At 35.0% G+C, this 20,590-nt stretch overlaps 2 protein-coding genes across 2 annotated transcripts; one reads left to right on the plus strand and one right to left on the minus strand.

The window, feature by feature from the left end:
• Positions 1–641: 641 nt before the first annotated feature.
• Positions 642–8,100, minus strand: CBG20286 (the record flags this gene model as incomplete). The annotated part of the gene is made up of 13 exons (XM_002640332.2): positions 642–764; positions 1,635–1,778; positions 2,157–2,228; positions 2,285–2,445; positions 2,996–3,116; positions 3,161–3,328; positions 3,762–3,937; positions 3,982–4,153; positions 4,817–5,036; positions 5,244–5,303; positions 5,360–5,485; positions 6,884–6,957; positions 8,002–8,100. 13 exons carry the CDS (start codon positions 8,098–8,100, stop codon positions 642–644), a joined length of 1,716 nt encoding a protein of 571 aa, XP_002640378.2.
• A 6,825-nt stretch (positions 8,101–14,925) lies between these two features.
• Positions 14,926–15,347, plus strand: CBG20285 (the record flags this gene model as incomplete). The annotated part of the gene is made up of 2 exons (XM_002640331.1): positions 14,926–15,087; positions 15,273–15,347. 2 exons carry the CDS (start codon positions 14,926–14,928, stop codon positions 15,345–15,347), a joined length of 237 nt encoding a protein of 78 aa, XP_002640377.1.
• Between the last annotated feature and the right edge of the window lie 5,243 nt (positions 15,348–20,590).

The following is a 20,590-nucleotide window of genomic DNA, read 5'->3' on the forward strand; positions in this document are numbered from 1 at the left end:
TGCTTACGGTGATGTCTCGAAAAAACTAGTGCACAAAAACTGAATCTTTCAAAAAAAAAACGAGATTCCAATTCTTCATTTTTTTCCAGAAAATTAAACTAAATAAAAAATTCCCGCCGGAAAAATAGCATGTCTTTCAAAAAAGGGGTCTATGTCGGTCCATTAGAATTTCGAATAAACCGAAAAGTCAAAATTTCCTTTTTCGATGGAGCCGCAAGATAAACCCATCTACCAAATGGGCTCTTTTTTGGAGGATGGGGGGAAATTTGCACTGCTCAGACTGGATTAGGTTACTAATTGAATTTCTGAATTCTGGTCTCTTTATTTTTTAGTTTAGCCAGAAAAAAGGAAAGAAAAAACAACAAAATAAAGAAGAAGAATTTATTAAAACGAGCAGTTTTTTTTGAGAAAATTTGGCATACATTGAAAACTTTTTAAAGGCAAAAACCGGTTTACACACATTTTAAGACACTAGATTCTAGCAAAACATTAGGAGAAAAAAGGAAAATAAAAGCTCTAATGTAAGTATTATTTAAATAAGTATCTATCCAAAAATATGGGTCGAATCAGAGAAATGTACATGTATTGTTGAGAAGAGAGAGAGAGAGAAGAACCAAAAAGGAGGGATACAGTTGATTTTTTTATCTCCGAGATAAAACACCGTGAATTGCACCGATTTTCGTAAGGGCATCATTTGATGTTCCAGGTGATAATGAGAGAGAAAGACTACGATGTTGAGGAGATGATGATGGAGATGTCAGAAGCTGAAAATAGGTTTTTAAAATAGTGTAGGAATCGAGGAGAGTGTAGAGAAAAGATACTGTAAAAACTGTATTTGAAGAGCGTCAATACTGCCGAATTTGAGCCAATTAATCTTGGTTCTTGTAAGTAGGGTTGACAGCGGGGCGCCCCGCTTCGCGCGGGAGCCCCCGAAAGCGAGGCGGGGATCGCCCTCGCCCCGCTTGTTGAAAAAAACAAAAGTACGTTAAATGAAAAAGTAACCTGATTTTTAAATTTTATTACGATTAACTAAGCTACCCTGAAATTTACAAGCCAATTCTGATATTTTGATAAACATTTTATCAGTTGACAACTTTTTCATATCTTTGACAGGAACTAAGAAAAATTGGCTCAAAGATAAGCTTTGGAACCCTTAGATCACAAGTTTTAATGTATTTGCACTTTGAACTCAATTATCTCAATTTGGGTAAGAGATATCAAAAATTTGCTAACTATAAAAATAATGACGATGTTATGATAAACATTTTATCAGTTAACAAAATTTTGGTATCTTTCATAGGGAGCGAGATAATTGAGCTCAAAGTTCAAATATGGTATTTTAATTTTGAGCTCAATTATATCAGTTTCGGTAAGAGGTTTCAAAACTGTGACAACTGATAAGATTTTTGTGATATTATGATAAACATTTCATTAGTGGACATATTTTTGATATCTCTTCTAGAAGGAGAGATAATTGAGCTCCAAGTTAAAGTATTGGACATTTACGAAATATGGAACAATTTAGTTTCCTATAGAAATTTTTTGTAAATTTCCCGTTTCTAGTTTTCCATTAATCGCATAGACTGGCATGGACTTAGTTTTACATTTTCCATCTCCAAAAAATCAATTCTCACCTCGGCTCTCGTCAATACTCCTTGTCGAAGACCCAGTGCCAATGGTTGATGATCTCCAGGCGACGTCTTCAGATTCTGAATCATTCTGACGCCATAAGCAACACTGAAGTCGGTCCAACTAGTGTCATGTGATTGACGTCGGTTCTGGAAACCGCGCAGAAGTTTAGAAAGGGACACAGCAAATTATGAGGCTACAGGCAGTGTTAGTCGGAGAGACCAAGGGAACTACCGAAAGTTAGTAAACTCTGGAAGACGTTGAGAGTTTACAGGTTTTTATGGTCTTGAGACATTAAAAAAAAAAGTAATTTTTTCAAAATTTTTTCATTTGTGTAAGCCTCTCGAGGAGTTGAACTTGTGGGACGAGTATGGGAGGTGCAACGCCGCTACCGACTGAACCGCGAGCGCTGAGCTAGAGCGGTCGATCGGGTGTCAAAACATCCTAGTTTTACAAATATATGCCAACCACAACAACGAACTTCCAGAATTACGATAGAAAAAAGGAAAATAGAAGAAACCATCTACCTGACTACTACCGAAAAACTGTTGCTGATCGATACCTTTCCGTTGACAAAACGCTGCAAACTCTTTTTGCACCTGAAACTAACACAAACATTTCGAGAGTTAGTATAAAGCTCGGAGTTAGAAGTCACCTCTTCCCTAGCCTTGATAATTTTCAAGGAGATATCCAGATCACGAGTTCCAGGCATTCCCGGTTGTCCGAGTTTTGGCTCAGCGTAGGACGAATTGTCTTCGATTGGTTGTTTGGTGGACATCGAAGGCATGTCGACGCTGTGAGCATGTGGGCGGTTGCCTGAAGAAGGAATTGTTAAACTCAGGTTGTCCCGTTTAGTATTATGCAAGTTTAAATTTATAGTAAATAATTTATAATTTTGCCAAAATAATTGGAAGTGAGGCAGTCTGAAACAACACCAGCAGCTTCAAGCAAGATACTCTTAGAGCTATTCTTTCAACCAACAAAGTAAAATGTATGTGTACTTGATCTAATAGAAGCCTACCGTATACATGTACTTTGAGCCAATTTATCTCGGTTCTTGTCAAAGATATCAAAATTTTTCAATTGATTCCTTACTGATCATAATATCTGCAATACATTGCAGATATTATTTTATCAGTTTATGAGAAACCAATCAGACTTAGATTAGAATCAGACGACTTTCGTTCACATGTTCTACAAAGATTTGTCATTTTTCTGAAACGGAAAAATCTGAAATTAGTGTGATCTCATTTTCTCTTTACGAATTATTCTTGAAAAATTTTTCTCTGTTTCAAGAATATGTTTTCATAACAACAAATACTTGTAATCAATGCGTAGTATGTTCCCACCAAATACCCCAACTCACCAATATGCAACCTCTGCAGTTTGCTCAAATTGCTCTTGCTCGGACTCGAACACGGTATATACTTTCGCGCCACAATCGGTGTGGACACGGCTTCATCGCTGGGGAAGCTGTGGGTTTTTGTCTGAAAACATTTCATAATTTTACGACGAAAAGATATCGCACTACCTCTTCATCGATGGTATTGACACCAGAGACGGATGGAGTTGTTGCGACGTCTTCATGAGGGAGGGATGATTCACGGAAGATGTCTGTGCATGATGTACTAGCATCACAGAGAGTTGCTAGTTTGGCAGAAGTAGAGAAGATGGGTTCATGGATTGATGGAAGCAGCATCTGAGAGAAATATAGAGGCTCGAGAAAGTTAGGAAATGGCTTGGAACATACAGTAACATTTTTCATGTTTCTAATTTTTCCCCTACTAGTAATTCTTTCAATTTTTTCCTTCTAATTACGTTTATTCAAACTTTACTGTTTCATAACATTTGTAAAGATTACTTAAAATTCCTTATTCATGATAGACGTCTGAAATCCATCTCTGTCAGAACCTGACCAAGAAATGAAACTCACATTCAAATATTTTTCCCTACATTAATCCTTTTTATTATCGAATATTTTTTCCTTACAGTAATCCTTTCATTATTAATTGAATTGAATTTTGAATTTTGCCTAATTGATTTTTCAAAACTTTCATGTTTCAAAACACTTACAAACATTTCTCACAATCCCTTAATCATAATATAAATGACGACTTATTTGCAAATCTCACCTTTCCAGAATGTTCAATTTCTGCTGCTAAACTCATTGGTCCTGCATCAATTCCACTATCATTCGCATAACTATCTCTTCCGGTTAAGACGGTTAATTGCGTGGAACGACCAGCTGGAGAGAATTCCGAATTCTCCATTTCAGACGCCAACGAATCGTAGAGAGAATCGAAGGACACTGAAAAGACGATAAAAATCACAAAACTTCTAAAAAAAACTCACTTCTCAAATTTCCGGAACTTCTCAATTTGTTCAATTCTGATTCGGTTTCTGCGAAATTCGCCATAAGCTCTGCGTACTGATCCTGCATCTCTTTTAGCTCGGATTGCATGGTATCGTGTCTCTGAATCATTTCAATCAGAATTGCGCCCATTTCGTCTTTTTCCATTGAGATCTGCAAATATATATATATTTAGATGCACACTCAGAACACCGAATATTGGAAATCCAAAATTATTTAATTTCGTAATGTTTAGAAACTGTAATTTTCGCTGAACTCTACTCTGACTCCTTGAATGAAGAAAATGATCCAATAAAAATTACTAAATACAACTCGAAAATGTAGCGATTCTCATAAATAGCGAAAATTCTGACGAAGAAAAACGCGATATTGAAAACCGAACATATTTTGGTTATTAATTTTCAGAAACTGTATTTTTTTTCGCTAAAAACAAGGAATTATAAAACGCCTACGGTTTTTGCAAACACCATCACGTCCAAATACAGATTTGACCTCAATTATCTCAGTTCCTAGGCAAGATATGAAAAAGTTGTCAACTGATAAAATATTGATGATACTGTGACGAGTAATTTATCAGTTAACAACTTTTTTGTATACTCTAACAGTTAGAGTCTAACTCTTTGAATAGCAAAAATGACCCAATAGAAATATAATAACACTCGAAAATTTAAAAAAAATTTTGAAATAGCAAAACTCTTAAACAAAATGTACAGAATATTGGAAACCAAAATTAATTAAATTAATAATTTTAAGAAACATTTTTTTTTCGAAAAAAAATAACAGTAAGAAATTACATCCAAATGCCTAAAAACTCACCATCTTCTCCTTCTTATCCTTATCAGCCAGCTCACTCATCAATCTTCCAGTATTTTCATATTGTTGACAGAGTTCCGACGTCTTCTGCTCAATCATTTTTTGCAATTCCATCACTTTATCATTTGCATAATCTAATTGTTTTTCTAACTGATAAGTATTTTTCTTTTGAGCAGTAAAGATGGCAGTTTCCTGACGAAGTTGGTCACATTCTTGACGCAGTCTGAAAAATTTTTTGGAATTCATTTGTTGTTTCAAGTAATTGAGATAATGTTTGAAGGTTTACAAAAACCAATAGTACTTTGATTAGACCTTTTCTTGTAATCCCTGATTTCTGTCTGATTTCTAATTTGTCAACCTTCCCCACACTTATCAATTTAAACCCCCCGCAATCACTACTATCAGTTACTCTCTCGTTTATTTAACAAACCTCTCATTTTCCGATTTTGTGGATTTAAGACGTTCTCGAAGTGTCTCGTCGCTGTTTGATCTGCAATTAAACCATTTATTTGACCTTCGTTTTTTTTCTCAACAGAGCGTATTCACCTCGGAACACCCTCATCGTCAAGATGTGAATACACCCGGAGCAACTCGATTCGTTGATTTAGTTCATGTTTTAATTGAACTATGGTGTCCAGGTTCTTGTTGACACTCTCCTCGAGGAATTCATTTCTGGAAAAAAAATCATAAAAATATTAAAAGAGGCCAGACACCAAAAAAAAAGTTTTCCTGATATTTTGCATAGAGAACCCCCATGAGGTGTTGAACTCATGACAGGCAGCTCAGGGGTACAGCGCCGCTACCGGCTGAGCTACGGGGGCGCGAAGGCGCCTGACGACCGATGGTCTACATAAGCGCGGCGCGATTTCGTCCCCCGAAATTTTTGCTGTCTCGCCTCCTTTAAGACTTTGTATTGTTAACGAGAGTCCATATTTTATGAAATTCATTCTCGAATCAAAACTAAATCGGTTACTAAAGAAATTGATTATAGAAAATCACAAAAACCTGATAAGATTTTTGAAACAGAAACATTTTTTTCGACAGTTTACAAGGCTGCCTAACTGAAACTAAAACTCTATAAAAGCTCAGATTACCGTAAACAATCCAATAAAATGCTCCCAAACCATCAACCTTGAGCCAGTTTATCTCGATTCCTGTGAAAGGTATCAAAAATCTGTCAACTGATTAAAATGTTGGTGATATTATGATAAACATTCCGTCAATTGATCACTTTTTGATATCTTTTACGGAAATTGAGATATACGGGTTCAAGATTGACAGTTTGGAGTACATTCTAATATTGTTTACAGTAAATTTGCCGATATAGAGTACTCTCAAAGAATTAATTATTCAAAAGCACAACAAACTTGATGAGGCTTTTGAAACCGAAAAAATTCTTCTCGAAATTTTCTTGGAAAAAGCTAGCTGAAATTAAAGCTCCATAAAAATACCGTAAACCGTCTAATAGAAACTTGCTCAATATTTGAACTTTGAGCTCAGTTAACTCAATTCCTGTAAACGATTTCAAAAAGTGGTTTACTGATAAACTATTTTTGGTAATATGGTAAACATTTTGTCAGTTGACCACTTTTGAAATCTTTCAGAGAAAATGAGATATATGGGCTCAACGCTGACGGTTTAGGGGCACTCTAGTAGTGTTGACAGTAAATTTGCTGATATTGACTACGAAACATTGATTATGCAAAATAAAAAAAAACCGAAAAAAAACTTCCAGATTTGAAAAAAATAAGATTTGTTATTTTTTAAAATAAAGTTTGCTGAAACTAAAGCTTTTCAAAAGTTCAGAATGGCTGAAACTTATAATTGTTGTAGATTGATCATTATTTTCAGAAAATTACCTATTCTACTATTTCCAAAATTTTTACTGTTTCCCAAACATTTCTTGACTACACTTTTTCTGAATTTCGTTAATGCAGTTCTATGATTCGCTTGGTATCTTCTCAATATCTTTTCTAAATCCCTTCGATCCCAAATACCCACTTCATTAAAACCAAGTGTAATAGATACTTGAGAATCGTGGGGATTAGATGGTCCCTAATTAATACTCACTTTGTCTGAAGATCTTTGTTTTGGTCCAGCAACGATTGGCCGATCTTGGCGGCGAGTTCGAGATCGCGGTCTTTCTGAGAAGAAGAGATTATAATTTTCGAGTCATGTCGTATTGTCATTTGTGGGAGTTCTTGATTATCACAATTTTTGAATTTTCTATAATTATTCAGTGATAAAATCACTTTTAAAGGGGGACTCCGACCAAAAATTTTTATTGCATTAAAATGTGTTAAAAGTTATCTATTTTCCGAATATTATTGCGAAAAAATTCAAAAAAATTCCGAAATTCCCAAAAAACGCCGTTGAAAAGGAAGAAAATTCAAAAAAAGGTGCCGCCGGGGGACGAGGATTTTCAGTGAGAAACCTAGGCCACGGCAGCGGGCGCCTTTCCTATGTGGCAAATTTTCCGGATTTTTTTCAATTTCATGTCCGGCAGGTAAAAAACGTAAAAAACCACTGTCGGCGACTTGAAAAAAAGGCTGTCAGGTGCCGTGGCCTAGGTTTCTCACTGAAAATCCTCGTCCCCCGGCGGCACCTTTTTTTGAATTTTCTTCCTTTTCAACGCCGTTTTTCGGGGATTTCGGATTTTCTTTGAATTTTTTGGCAATAATATTTGAAAAATAGATAAATTTTAACACATTTTGATGCAATAAAAATTTCTGGTCGGAGTCCCCCTTTAACTTTGAGCACATATATCTCGGTTCTCGTGAAAGACATCAAAAATGTGCTCACTGATAAAACACTTCTGATATTCTGATAAACAATTCATCAGTTGACAACTTGCTCATATTTTTGACAGAAACCGAGATAAATTGGCTCAATTTTGAAAGTTAAGAGGCCCTTCTATGACAGGTTTTACGGTATTTTTTGCGGTTAATGAAGCATGAAGCTGATATCGAATTCGAAAATTCTAAATTTTTAAATTTACAATCTTGGAGTAAAAAGCATTATCAACATTTTAATTACAAAATGCTTAAAATTTTTATAAAACAGGAAATTTTTCAAAACTTAAAAATTTTTATTAATTATTTATTTTTTTAAAAGAAATTCAAGAACTTCCAGTTTTTTCTAGGTTTTCAAATTTTCAAGTTTTCAAGTTTTGAAAAAAAAACTCTCACCTTTTCTAGAATAACCATGAGTTCATTGCAGTCGATCTGCTCATTAAGAGCACACGACGGATCGAAAGGAGTTGAGTTTCTAGAAGGAGATGGGCTCATTCGGCACTCAGCCCAAACATTCGAAACACTGAAAAATTGGAGAGATTGATCTATGAAAAATCAAAAAAAAAAGAGAAAAGTTTTTTTAGATAACGAGAAAAAAAACGGGCGGTGGTATTTCCCACGGGAGAGAGAGAGGTAAAAGTGCTTGAGAAATAGAGAAAATAGATAGTAACAATACCGCTTTGTGTCTTTTTCTCTAAGAATTGTATGTTTGTACTTTTTGTTAGTAGTACCGAGAAAATGAGAAGAAAAGAGCGGAAATTAGAAGGAAAACGAGACGAACATGTGTTTGGTTATCAATGGTGTTTTTATGACAAGGCAATTAAAATAGAACCAATACATGGCGAGAGAGGTATCAATAGAGCGAAAATCCATTCATTAAAAATTTGAGACTTTAACTAGGAATATATATTTTCCCTGTTTCAAATTTTGCACAAGTTTACATAAAATCTTCAGTATTGTTTCCACTTCAGGTGTATCTTGATAAAAACAATTATTTTTATACTGTAAAAGCTGTAATAGAAGGCCTCCCTAAAATTTTACTTTGAGCCAATTTATCTCGTCTCCTTCGAAAGATATGAAAAAGTTGTCAACTGAGAAAATGTTTATCATAACATTAGAAACATTTTCTCAGTTGACACATAAAACTGTAACATAATCAAACTGGGCATAAGAAAACCATACTTAACAGGTCAGTGAAATAAAGTAGATTATTTCAGTTTTAATTCTGAAGAAACAATTGAAAAATCCGAAAAAAATTTCCCGTTTCTAATAGTAATTTACTAGAACAATTTTGACCCGAAAAACGATTTTCCAATTAGATTGAAGCTTCCTATTATAGCACGAACATACCGTAAACACTTTATTAGAACTCCCTCAAACCGTCAACTTTGAGCCTATATATCTCATTTCCTTTGGAAGATATCAAAAAGTGGTCAACTGACAAAGTGTTCATCATATTATCAAGTTTATTTTGTCAGGTGTCTACTTGTTGATATCTTTCACTGGAGCCGAGATAAATTTGCTCAAAGTTGAAAGTTAGGGGATCGTTCTATTAGCGTGTTCACGGTTAAAAAAATAGTTTAGCATTGGAGCGCACTTGCAAAAATAATCAACTCATAACGAACTAATTTGCTGACACACTCCAAAAAATAACTTCAAAAAACAAGAGTGAAATTGAGTCAGCCGTTGAGGGATAAAAACAAATATCTCGTCAATTCTTTAAGCCCAGCTACCACTAATCCGTATGATTCGGAATAGATTTGAATGGGAAATGAGATGAAGAAGAAGGCGACGACATTGGAATGCGTAGGAGAGAATTATGGTGGAAGGGAATGAATGGGGTGGAAAAGGAGAACATGCTTTGGAACAGGAGGATTTGGGGAAATTTTTAGAACCAAACTTTTGATATTTTTTTTTACTTGGGCGTTATTGTTAACGAGTTATCCCTTCGTCGTAATAACTTTTTAAAAAGACGGTGATGAAAATCAATTTTTTGAAACAGAAAAATTTCGGTGAATTTTAAATTGAAGGAAAAATCATCGTTACAGTCAAAGTTGCTCAGATCTGTAAAATCAACATATCACTTTCAGAAGAACTCTAGAAAATCTTATCAAGTTTTTGAAACAAAGTCTACCCGAGAAGTTTTCAAAACAAAATTACTGTGAGGAATTATATTACCGTAAAACCTCTAATAGAACGACACCCGGATCGTCCACTTTGAGCATATATATCTCATTTCTTTTGAAAGATATCAAAAAGTGGTTAACTAGTAAAATGTTTATCAGGATATCAGCAACATTTTATTAGTTAGCCACTTTTTGATATCTTTCACAGAAAATGAGATATATAGGCTCAAAGTGGACGATCCGGGTGTCGTTCTATTAGAGGTTTTACGGTACTACAAACTACTAATTTCTTGGTGTTGACCAAGTTGAAATGAAACTGCTGAAACAGAGAAAAATGATTAAAAAAAGCTTCATATGCCGAAAAACCTGTAATAGAAGGGCCAAAACACTGTCAAGTTTCACCTATGCAAGATATCCAAAATGTGTCAACTAACCAAATTTTGGTGATATCATGATAAATGATTGATCAGTTGACAACTTTCTTATATCTTTGATCGGAAACCAGATAAATTGGCTCAAAGTAAATAGTCAGGATGCCGTTCTATCACAGGTTTTACGGATAATCCTATTCATTTTCTAGCTTTTGAGATTGTTCTTTTTTGTATTTGTTCAATTGTTCAAATTGTTGGAAATGATTTTCAAAGCTAGAAATGTAACATTTTCTCAGTTCAACAGGAAATACAAAAAGTTTGTAAAAGCTTTTCAACAACTATTCGCTCATTTGGGAAAAACAAGAATTACTAGGTCTCCAAAATAAAAATTATTGTAGAAGTGATGAAATTTTTTAATCGAAATTTTTGTTTCAGTATATAATTATACTTTTGTGTAAACTAGAACGTGCGCTGCTGTCTTTGCTCAAGAATATCTAAACAAAAATGATGAAAATGATCTGAGCGCTTGGTTGGGATCTTCTCATTTTCAAAATTTCAGTTATACTTTATAACGTTTTTTCTAGCTTTTGAGGTTATTTTGGATTTTGAACTTCAATATGTTCAATCTACGCGAAATTTAATATATTTTAGGCTAAAAATGCAACTATTATGCTTGTCTGAGAAAAAAAAGGTTGAGATGCAGAGAAAAAGTGTCTGCGTCTCCACCGTTTGTGTGCTATTTAGGCTCTCCGCTTCGATATCGCTACCGTATTCAGACTGCAAAAATATTCTCTAACCTTTTTTTTCTCAGACAAGCATAGTATATCCAATTCAGCTGAGAATACTAAAAATTTGGAAAACGTCCTCAACAACTATTCGGTTATACAAGCAGGAATTAATTGAAATTTTTTAAGCTAAAAACTATTGTAAAAATAATGAAACGGAAAAACGTTTTTTTTTCAAAAATATTTTTTCGGTTTCAATAAGTAGTGATAGTTACTATACACACTGAATCGTTGATATTTTTGTGTTTTAATAATTTTTCTATTTTCTCAACTTTTTGACAATTGTCATCGTTTTATTCACTATTTTACATTGGAAAAATAGTGAAAATCGTCGAAAATTAGAAATAAAAGGTATAGTAGTTCGCTCTTGTGCCTTTAAGAAAAACTTAATGAGATATCCGTTCCCATTGATTTCCTACAAGAGTAATACAATTCCAAGACCAAAATAAATCATTTAAAACCCATGCAGTGCTTCAAAACCCAACAAAAAAGCGTCTTCTCTCTCCAGAAATCTAAACATAACATCTAAACAAAAAGCGATGAAAATGATCTGAGCCTTTTCTATATAAAATGCACACATGACAAAGAGAGGGATAGATATCCGCCAAACACAAACATAATATTCAAATCAAAAGGATAGGTGTCGTCTTCGTGGGGTTGCGGCTCACTCAAGGGAAATCGAAACCAAACAAATCTTGAGAGAGAATAAGAATTATTATTATGACAGATTGACCTATTTTCCATGAGGTGCGAAATGAAATCGTAATATGAAAGATTTTTCTTAGCTCCTGGCTCCTCAGAGAGCTCAAGAGACGTGAGAAATGGTTGAACAATGTGTGTATACCTGACAGGCAAACATGTTTTAGTTTTGTACTACTTTTCGGAAGGCGAGATATTTGTAGACTATGGGTCTGTGTATTTTAGGGTTTTCGAACATTTTGTGTGGTGTGAAGAGAACATGGGTTTTAACAGAAAACTACACGTAACTTGTAGGTCGGAATGGTTAGGTATGACGTGTGGGAATTAGAAGGTTCGAGGTTGGGAAAGAGCAAAAATTAGAAGATTAGGGTATATAGGCTGTAAGCAATCGATAGGCTGTAAGGAATCGAAAACATATAAAATTTGATTCAATTTCTCTAGAATTTGAAACAGAGATCTAATGTTTGGGTACAGAAAAATCGTAGCTAGGTTTCACTACGACAATTACCGTAACCTAAAAATATGTTTATGTTCGAGGTTTTCTTGCGTTTTCAGACAATTTTTCACATTCAAGATTGTTTACTTTCTGACTTGATTGGGGAAAATAACAGAAAAGCTGTGAAAAACGATAAAATATTAACGGAAAAGAAGCATATTTTTAGGTTACGGTAGTTATCATACAAGATTATAATGAAGATAAAAGTGAGGCAGGAGATTCACAATAGAGCGCACTTGCATTATATGGCGGTTGAGGAGCTCAAAAAAAATTTAATTTTTGGATGCAGTACCAGACAAAAAATATATCTAATTTTCAGTGGAAGATAGTGAACTTTGCAGTCCCGAAGATGGAATCTAGAGCTTTCGATCTATCTGGAAACTTCAGGGTGTAATCAACAAAGCTAGAGCAGTACTGTAATCTGCATTTTTTTAAAATAAAAATGCAAAAAAACGAAATTCTATGTTTAAAAGGGACATATCGTAAACACTCTAACAAAAAGGCACCCAATCCGTCAATTTTAAGTTCTTATAGCTCGGTTCCTATAAAAGTAGATAACTGATGGAATGTTACTGATATTATGATAAACAATTTATCAGTTGACAAACTTTTTGATATCTCTTATAGAAGTTGAGATAAATTGGCTTAAAGTTGAAAGTTAGAGGACCCTTCTATTACAGGTTTGACATTGTGTTTTTGAAAACCCTGACAACACATTTGTGTTTTTTTTAAATTTAGAAACAGGAAAATTGGGAAAAAATTGTTTCACTGACCAAAATTCTGGTCTTGAACCAAGGGAATTTTGAAATTACTATTCTTTTAAAATGTTTTAAAGAATCCCTCCACATTCCTTTCAAAACGACAATTAGCCAAAAATAATAAAAGGGTTTTGAACTTTCCTACAGGTAAGAGTCATATGGTTTCCGTCTCAAAAACCGAAAGGAAACAAAAAAAAAAGAAAACGTTCCGATAATTTGAGTAGGCAATTTCTCTTTTAATCTGGTCTGATCACGTGTGGAGAAGACGACATAAAAAAATTGTGGGTAAAAAAGGGAGAAACAAATTAGCAACATTTGGAAGAAAAAAGACAAAAAGAACAATTAGGATTAAAAATGACGTAAATTTGGAGGTTGAGACATTTTTTCTGTTTCAAGAAATTGACAAATGAAGCTTGATAACTTGAAAATTGCTGGATATCCTATACAAGCAGACTTCTAAATTATTTTCTCTGAATTCAATTTGAAATTTAAGGGTTTCAACACAAAGAGGAGTTTCAACTTTGAGCTAGCTTATCTCGATTTCTGTAAAAGATATCAAAAAATTGTCAACTGATAAATTATTTGTCATAATATCACCAATATTTTACTAGTTGACCACTTTTCAATATCTTTTACAGTAATCGAGATAAATGAGCTCAAAGTTGAAGATTTGGAATATTTAGCTTTTTTAGGAAATAGGTATAAAAGCGGCTTGTATTTTTTTCTGTTTCTAAATTTTTTGTTTTGGTAGAATTCCATAATATCTCAATGAATCTATTGCTAAATTCTAAAAATCAAGGTTTCAAGATCAAAAATCGAAATGTGACCTCGTTCTTTTTTACACTCTATTTTTATCAACGTTATCAATGATTGCCTTAAGCTAACCTCGGCCGATTACAGACCTTTATAAATCGCCCAAAAAAATATCACAGAAAAGTAGGTATACTGTATTTTTCTGATGCATCAAATCAAAAATAAATTGGCTCAATAATACTTTTGAAATCAACTGATAAGAAGAGCACTACAAACAACCCAAAAGCAGAAATGCATGTGTGTCAGAGTGCCAGGTGAGGTGTGTCGAGCTGGAAAAATTATGGGTTTTTTCTTAACGAAAAAATGATGATGATGATAAGGAAATGATAAGAAGGATCTCGTGATGATGAGGTAAAATTTGGGGGAGAAGCTGAGGGGATACGGTAGAAAAAAGGGATTTATATGGGAAATAAGGAAAAAATTGTAACTGTTTCAAAACTTGCATTTGAAATATAATAGAACAAAGCTTATAATGAAAAGATCTGACGGCATGCTAATTAACGGAAACAAATTCCAGAATATTGTTTAATAATTTTTTGAACTCCCGCCAAATCTAAAGATTCTAGAACTTCAAATGCACACTCTTCTACAGTAAATAAAAACGAAAATTACGAGTCTCATATCGACATTAAGGCTTCCATTTCGGTCGGTCGAAAATCGCCGACCGCCGACCGACCACCGACCCAGCCGACCGACAGCCGACCGAGCTGAAATGAAATGAAACGGTAAAGAACATTCTAGAAATATTTAGTTTCATCGCCTTCCTTTTCTTAATTTTTGGAAAACTTTTCTATTTCATATCAACTTACATAATCTCTAAAATATCCCGAAATTGGTCCATAATCACAGATAGCAGAATAATAAAAAGTAAACCTAAACTCTAAACCCCATTAAAATTGTTTAGTAGTGTAGGCGGAGTGAGACAGCAAAAAAATGCATGCGTCATTTCTTAACACTTTTCTCTTCTCCCCCTTCTTCCATTCCTGCTCTATGAGCAATTGTTGTTCGGAGCAAATTGAAAAGAATTGGAATTGGAGCTCTCTCTCTCTCGTTTTCTCATGTTTTCATGCCTTTATTTGCTCTATGTGGTCTGGGTCTCACACTCTCTCGTCTTTTTCATTATTTTTTTTTCGATCACAGAGCTTTTTTTCGGAGACAAGAGGCAACAATTGTCTGGTGTGACAGAATTGAATATGGGAACGCGGACTAAAATCTGATGTTTAAAAAATTTTACTTAAAAGGAGTTTAAAGGTGGGGGGACATAAAAAAATAATGTTCTCGAAATTCCAAGATGCCCCTCGATTCAAAGATGCCCCTCGAGGAGTTGAACTTGTGAAGGCGATGATTGAGGGTGCGGCGACGCTACCGACTGAGCTACGCGGGCAAAGAGAAAGCGGAATCCCAATTGCATACATAAAGGCGAGGACGACAGGTGTACGCAGAGTGACATTAAGCGTTGTACACCGTGACGGTAGAATGCATACTCTAGCTACAAAAAAACTACGAAAAATCTCCTGTCCCCCCACCTTTAAGTTATCAAAGAGAAGAAGCCTAGTAACCTAAAATGAAACTTTGAAACAGCGAATTTTCTAAAAATTGTAAAAATCATGTTATTCCAGTTCAAAAAACTCGGAGATGTGGAAGAGAAACGTTGGTACCCTTGTCCAAAGGTCCCACAACGACAACTACCGTAATATAACAATTTAGCTATTTTTCGAGAGAAAAACTCATTTTTACTCGATTTTTTGCAAAATTTTTAGACCTTTTTTGAGTTTTCAGCTGTTTTCAAAGATTATTTTTCGATTTTTTCGGTTTTTTTTGTTTGAAATTTGATGGAACGCTGTTTGGTTACTGTAGATTATTGTAGAAACCGAATTTCCATTAGTAGTTTTTTTGTGCAAACACAATCACGTCAAAATACAGATAAACGGGATTTCGTTTGCAAAAAAAAACTACAAAATATGAGTTTTTCTACAGTAATCTACAGTAATCTTCCGTCAAGAACACCATCCCGTCAAATTTCGGACAAAAAAAACGGAAAAATCTGAAAAGAATCTTCAAAAATAGCAGAAAACCTTAAAAAGGTCTAAAAATTTTGCAAAAAAGCGAAGAAAAACTCAATTTTTCTTCCGAAACACGCTAGATTTTAAGATTACGGTAGTTGTCGTTGCGGGACCTTCGGCCACGGCCACCAGGGGTTTCTTGTCCACAGCTTTGATGTTTTGTACTATAGTTAGTCTAATCGGAGACTGTAAACTACTAGCCTATTTATCCCTCAATACCTCTCAACTTTTATATGAGACGGTGATTTTTTCTAGAAGTTGAAAAAGTTTGAGCTCATTAGAAAAGAATTTCAACCTTGATCTAAACATATTTACTTCAAACATGGATACTTCAAACGAAGAAAATTGCGAAAGACTACTGACATAATTAATATTTAATGAGTATTATAAATTCTAGGAAACAGGTATTTTATTTTCGAAGTTTGAAAAGCAATTTGAGCTGCTGAAAAATGGAGCATTTTGAAGGAACTAATGGAGCAAAAAGTGATATCGACAGCTGACACCATCAGCTCTTTTTTAACTGGGGTCGCTCAACAGAAGTTTGGAAAAAAAACGAAGAAGAAGAAAAGTAGAAGATAAAGTTTTATATTTCTCTCTCTATCTCTCTCTCTCTCTCTCTCTCTCTCTCTTTTTCACGGAATTCGATATTCTCAAGTTGAGGATGAAAAGTCAACTATAGAAGATTCGCAGAATTTAATGAGCAAAATTCAAGCTACAACTATAAGGTACTGAAAAAAAGTTTCATTGATTTCCAGAAAATGTTGATTTCTTAACAAAAGTTTTCAGTGAATCAGTATGGAATAAAATTTCATACTGAAACTGTATTTTTTCCTTCTACTACAGTTAGGTAGTTTTTGAGTAATCAAAAGAAAACAGAAGAGGCGAAGTGTGAAAAAGTAGTGATAACCGGATTTCTACATGTTCACATTGACTCAACTCCCTCCTCGCACGTGTTTTTCCCTCCAAATTATTGTATTTTTCGTTCGCTGTTTTTGAGTCAAGAATTAGAATTCGGGAGGAGTTGGTGGTTGTTTACTAAAAGATTTTAGAGAGTATTTTCTACAAATCAAAGAAAATCCGAAATCCCCGAAAAACGTCGTGGAAAAGGAAAAAATTCAAAAAAAGGTGCCGCCGGGGGACGAGGATTTTCAGTGAGAAATCTAGGCCACGGCAATTGACAGCCTTTTTTTCAAGTCGCCGACAGTGGTTTTTAACGTTTTTTACCTGCCGGACATGAAATTGAAAAAAATCCGGAAAATTTGCCACATAGGAAAGGCGCCCGCTGCCGTGGCCTAGGTTTCTCACTGAAAATCCTCGTCCCCCGGCGTCACCTTTTTTTTGAATTTTCTTCCTTTTCAACGCCGTTTTTCGGGGATTTCGGATTTTTTTTTTGAATTTTTTCGCAATAATATTCGAAAAATAAATAACTTTTAATAAATAACTTGCAATAAAAAATTTTGGTCGGAGTCCCCCTTTAAAACTGAGAGAGCTTAGAAAGTTTTGGTTTACCAATAATCTATGAACTGAAAAGACAAAAGAAGAAACCTAGATAAGTTATTTTTGAAACTGTAATTTTTTTAAGTACGAGTCCAAAAAATAAGGTTGTAGGTGTGAACATTGAGGGAAAACAATGACATAGAAAAAAGAAGGAAAAGCATGATCCGTGAGAAAAGTTGTAGGAAATTTCGAGTTCCGGAGAAAATATTGAGAAGGTAATGGAAACAATAAGATTTCAGACGGGTACCAAGTAGTAACGAAATGCTGATAAAATTATAAAACTTTCTGAAAATTTTGATACAGCGGAAAATTGAAAAACCATTGTTGTTAAAAAGCTCTTGAGAACTTTTTCAGAGGCCGTATTCATGAACATTTTCCTTGGAAAAAAGTGTTCTTTCCGAAAATCAACTGAAAAGGCGTGAAAATTGAAGGAAATTCGTTTTCTTTTTGGAAAATCCTCATATTTTCATGAAATAGGTATACTATTAGGTTGGCGGGAAAGTCTTTGTCACTCTGTTTGTTTAATCACTGTTCTCGTATATGGAGGCTGTGTATGATATCGACTCTAGTGAATAACAAGGTGATAAGAACCTTCCATATAAACAAGTCCCCATCTCCTTCCCTGCTCCTCATCTGTAATTGAAACGATATGTTTGTTCCCACTGCTATTCACATCAGACATGTTTTGATTTACCTCTTCCTATCTCACACCACGATGAAGGATTCGGAAACTTTCTTGAAGAATGTGTACAACACACATGCCCCTCACTACAATACTATTCGCAATTGGTTCCATCGTTTCGAAAAAGATGACTTCTCGCTCGATGAAAAGGATCGCTCTGGGAGACCCCGTGAGTTGGATTTGGACAAGCTGAAGCACGCATTGCAATCGGATCCATTTCAATCTAGCCGTGAACTAGCTGTCACATTCGGAGTTCACCATAGCACAGTCCTTGAAGGTTTGAAGTCTCTTGGAATGAGAAAACTTTNTGGTCGATTCATACCTCATCACCTGACTCAAGCCACCCTTGACCGCCGAGTCGACGATTCGATTACTCTTCTCACTCTCCACGCGGGCGATCGATGGCTGGACCGGCTAATAACCGGAGATGAGAAGTGGGTCTTCTACGATAATCACCACAGGAAATCCCAGTGGGTTGGAGAAGGAGAGAGCCCACAGGATGTCCCAAAACCCGACCTTCATCCGAAAAAAGTTATGCTCTCTGTGTGGTGGGGAGTGGACGGCCCCATCTACTGGGAACTTCTGCCCGAGGGCAAAACAATAACTGGAGACCTCTACACTACTCAACTACGAAACCTCAAGAAAGCAGTCGACCGTTCGGCCCTGAAAGACAAGAAAGTGTACTAGCAACATGATAACGCTCGCCCACATGTTTCGAAACAAGTGAAGCAGGAGCTGATGGGATATGGATGGAATGTTCTCCCTCACCCCCCGTATTCTCCTGATCTTGCTCCTTCCGACTATTGGTTATTTGGCGATATGACACGTGCCTTCGAAGGAAGAAGCTTCAATTCCCGTGGAGCGGTCGAAGCGGCACTCAAACAATACTTTGCCTCACGCCCGGCTGGATTCTACCGCAATGGAATCCATAAATTGAGGGAACGTTGGAGACATGTTGTTGATAATGATGGACAATATAATTAATTATTCGGTTATTTTTTCTTTGAGAAATAAACTATTGAAAAAGGACAAAGACTTTCCCGCCAACCTAATAATTTTGCTGCATGTTTACAGTCAATTTTATGAATTTTTGGATTCTAAAAAGTTGTATGTTGATAGAATAACATATCAAGTGCTTTATTAACTAATGTTAAATCTAAAAATTGCTGCTCTTCAACTTAAAAGCTATGTTTTTTGACACAAATCACTGTTGAAAAATTTTAATCCATTGAAGATTCTAGACAAACCGCATATTTTTGATTTTGCTCAAACTATTGTCATTGGTCCTTTTCGGCACGCTGATTACAAAACTGAAGTCAGTTTTTCCACCCCGGCCTTGTGAAAAAGGTTATGAGCTACAAAAGTGACTACAGTACTAATTTCTCATTTTTGGAGTGAGTTTCTGAAGGAGTTTTTGATTTTTTTTTGGCTATATTAAAATGTTATCCGTATTTTGCATGCTTTTCTACAATCTGAAGAGGTTTTCTCTTTTTCTCGGAAAAACATTTTTTTAGAAAATCGCCATGGTACCCCCTTGGCATTTTTTCAATTTTCGAAAAAATTTTTTAATGTGCTAGAATTAGTTCAAAAAAAAGAACCAATGAAAAATTTGTTTCACGAGATTCGATGATTCGATAATCTATGTTCATTTCTACAAGTCAGATACAGTCACAGGAAAAAAACGAAGAAGAAATTCAACAAAAACTTTAGCAGCTCGAGGGAGTCGAACCAGAGAGTACCCGCTTCATATTCTTCCTCACTAACCATTCGACCACGCTTCCACATTCTTTCAACGCTTCAAAACTTATATACGTGAGGAAGGAAAATGAGATGAAAGATCCACGTCATTTTTCGAAACTTTCGACCCAATTTTCTCGAAAACTACCGCGACAATGCACTTTTTGAAAACAGATTTGGAATCAGGAAAATGTCAGCTTTCAGATGATATAGGTCACCACCCGTATCGCCACACCCGAGTTGGGGCCTTCCCTAGTCAGCTGTTGAAAAATTTTAATCAACTCCTTGAGAGGTATCTAATAATGGAATTTCAGAAAAATTATTTGTTTCATGTTCCCAATCCTTCAATTAGTGAACTAACGAAGCTCTCGTAAAATCAAGAAACTTACTAGAAATTTGGAAACAGGGAAAATTTGGAAAGTCGTATATATTGAAATACGGAAGTTTATAAGTAAATTTTTTATTAAACTGTGAATTTAAGAACAATCTTCGAGATTTTTGAGCGGAAATTCTAAAAAGTGAGATTTCAGAGAGAAGCCAGAAAGCGTAATGGTAACTTCGAAATTTTTAACCAAAGATTTATGATGATTTTTTGAAACGGAAAAAGTTTTTGAAAAACTCAATTTTTTCACTGAAACATAATTCGGAAAAGACTCGACCAAATCATTGAAATGTGTGATGAAACGCGAATAAATATATTTTTCAAATTGGCGGTTTTTGAAATTATCAGGAATTTAAAGGGGGACTCCGACCAGAAATTTTTATTGCATTAAAATGTGTTAAAATGTATCTATTTTTCAAATATTATTGCCAAAAAATTCCAAGAAAATCCGAAATCCCCGAAAAACGGCGTTGAAAAGGAAGAAAATTCAAAAAAAAGGTGCCGCCGGGGGACGAGGATTTTCAGTGAGAAACCTAGGCCACGGCACCTGACAGCCTTTTTTTCCAGCCGCCGACC

Source organism: Caenorhabditis briggsae (genome assembly GCF_000004555.2).
Source record: "Caenorhabditis briggsae complete genome, chrI, whole genome shotgun sequence".
Lineage (NCBI taxonomy): Eukaryota > Metazoa > Nematoda > Chromadorea > Rhabditida > Rhabditidae > Caenorhabditis > Caenorhabditis briggsae.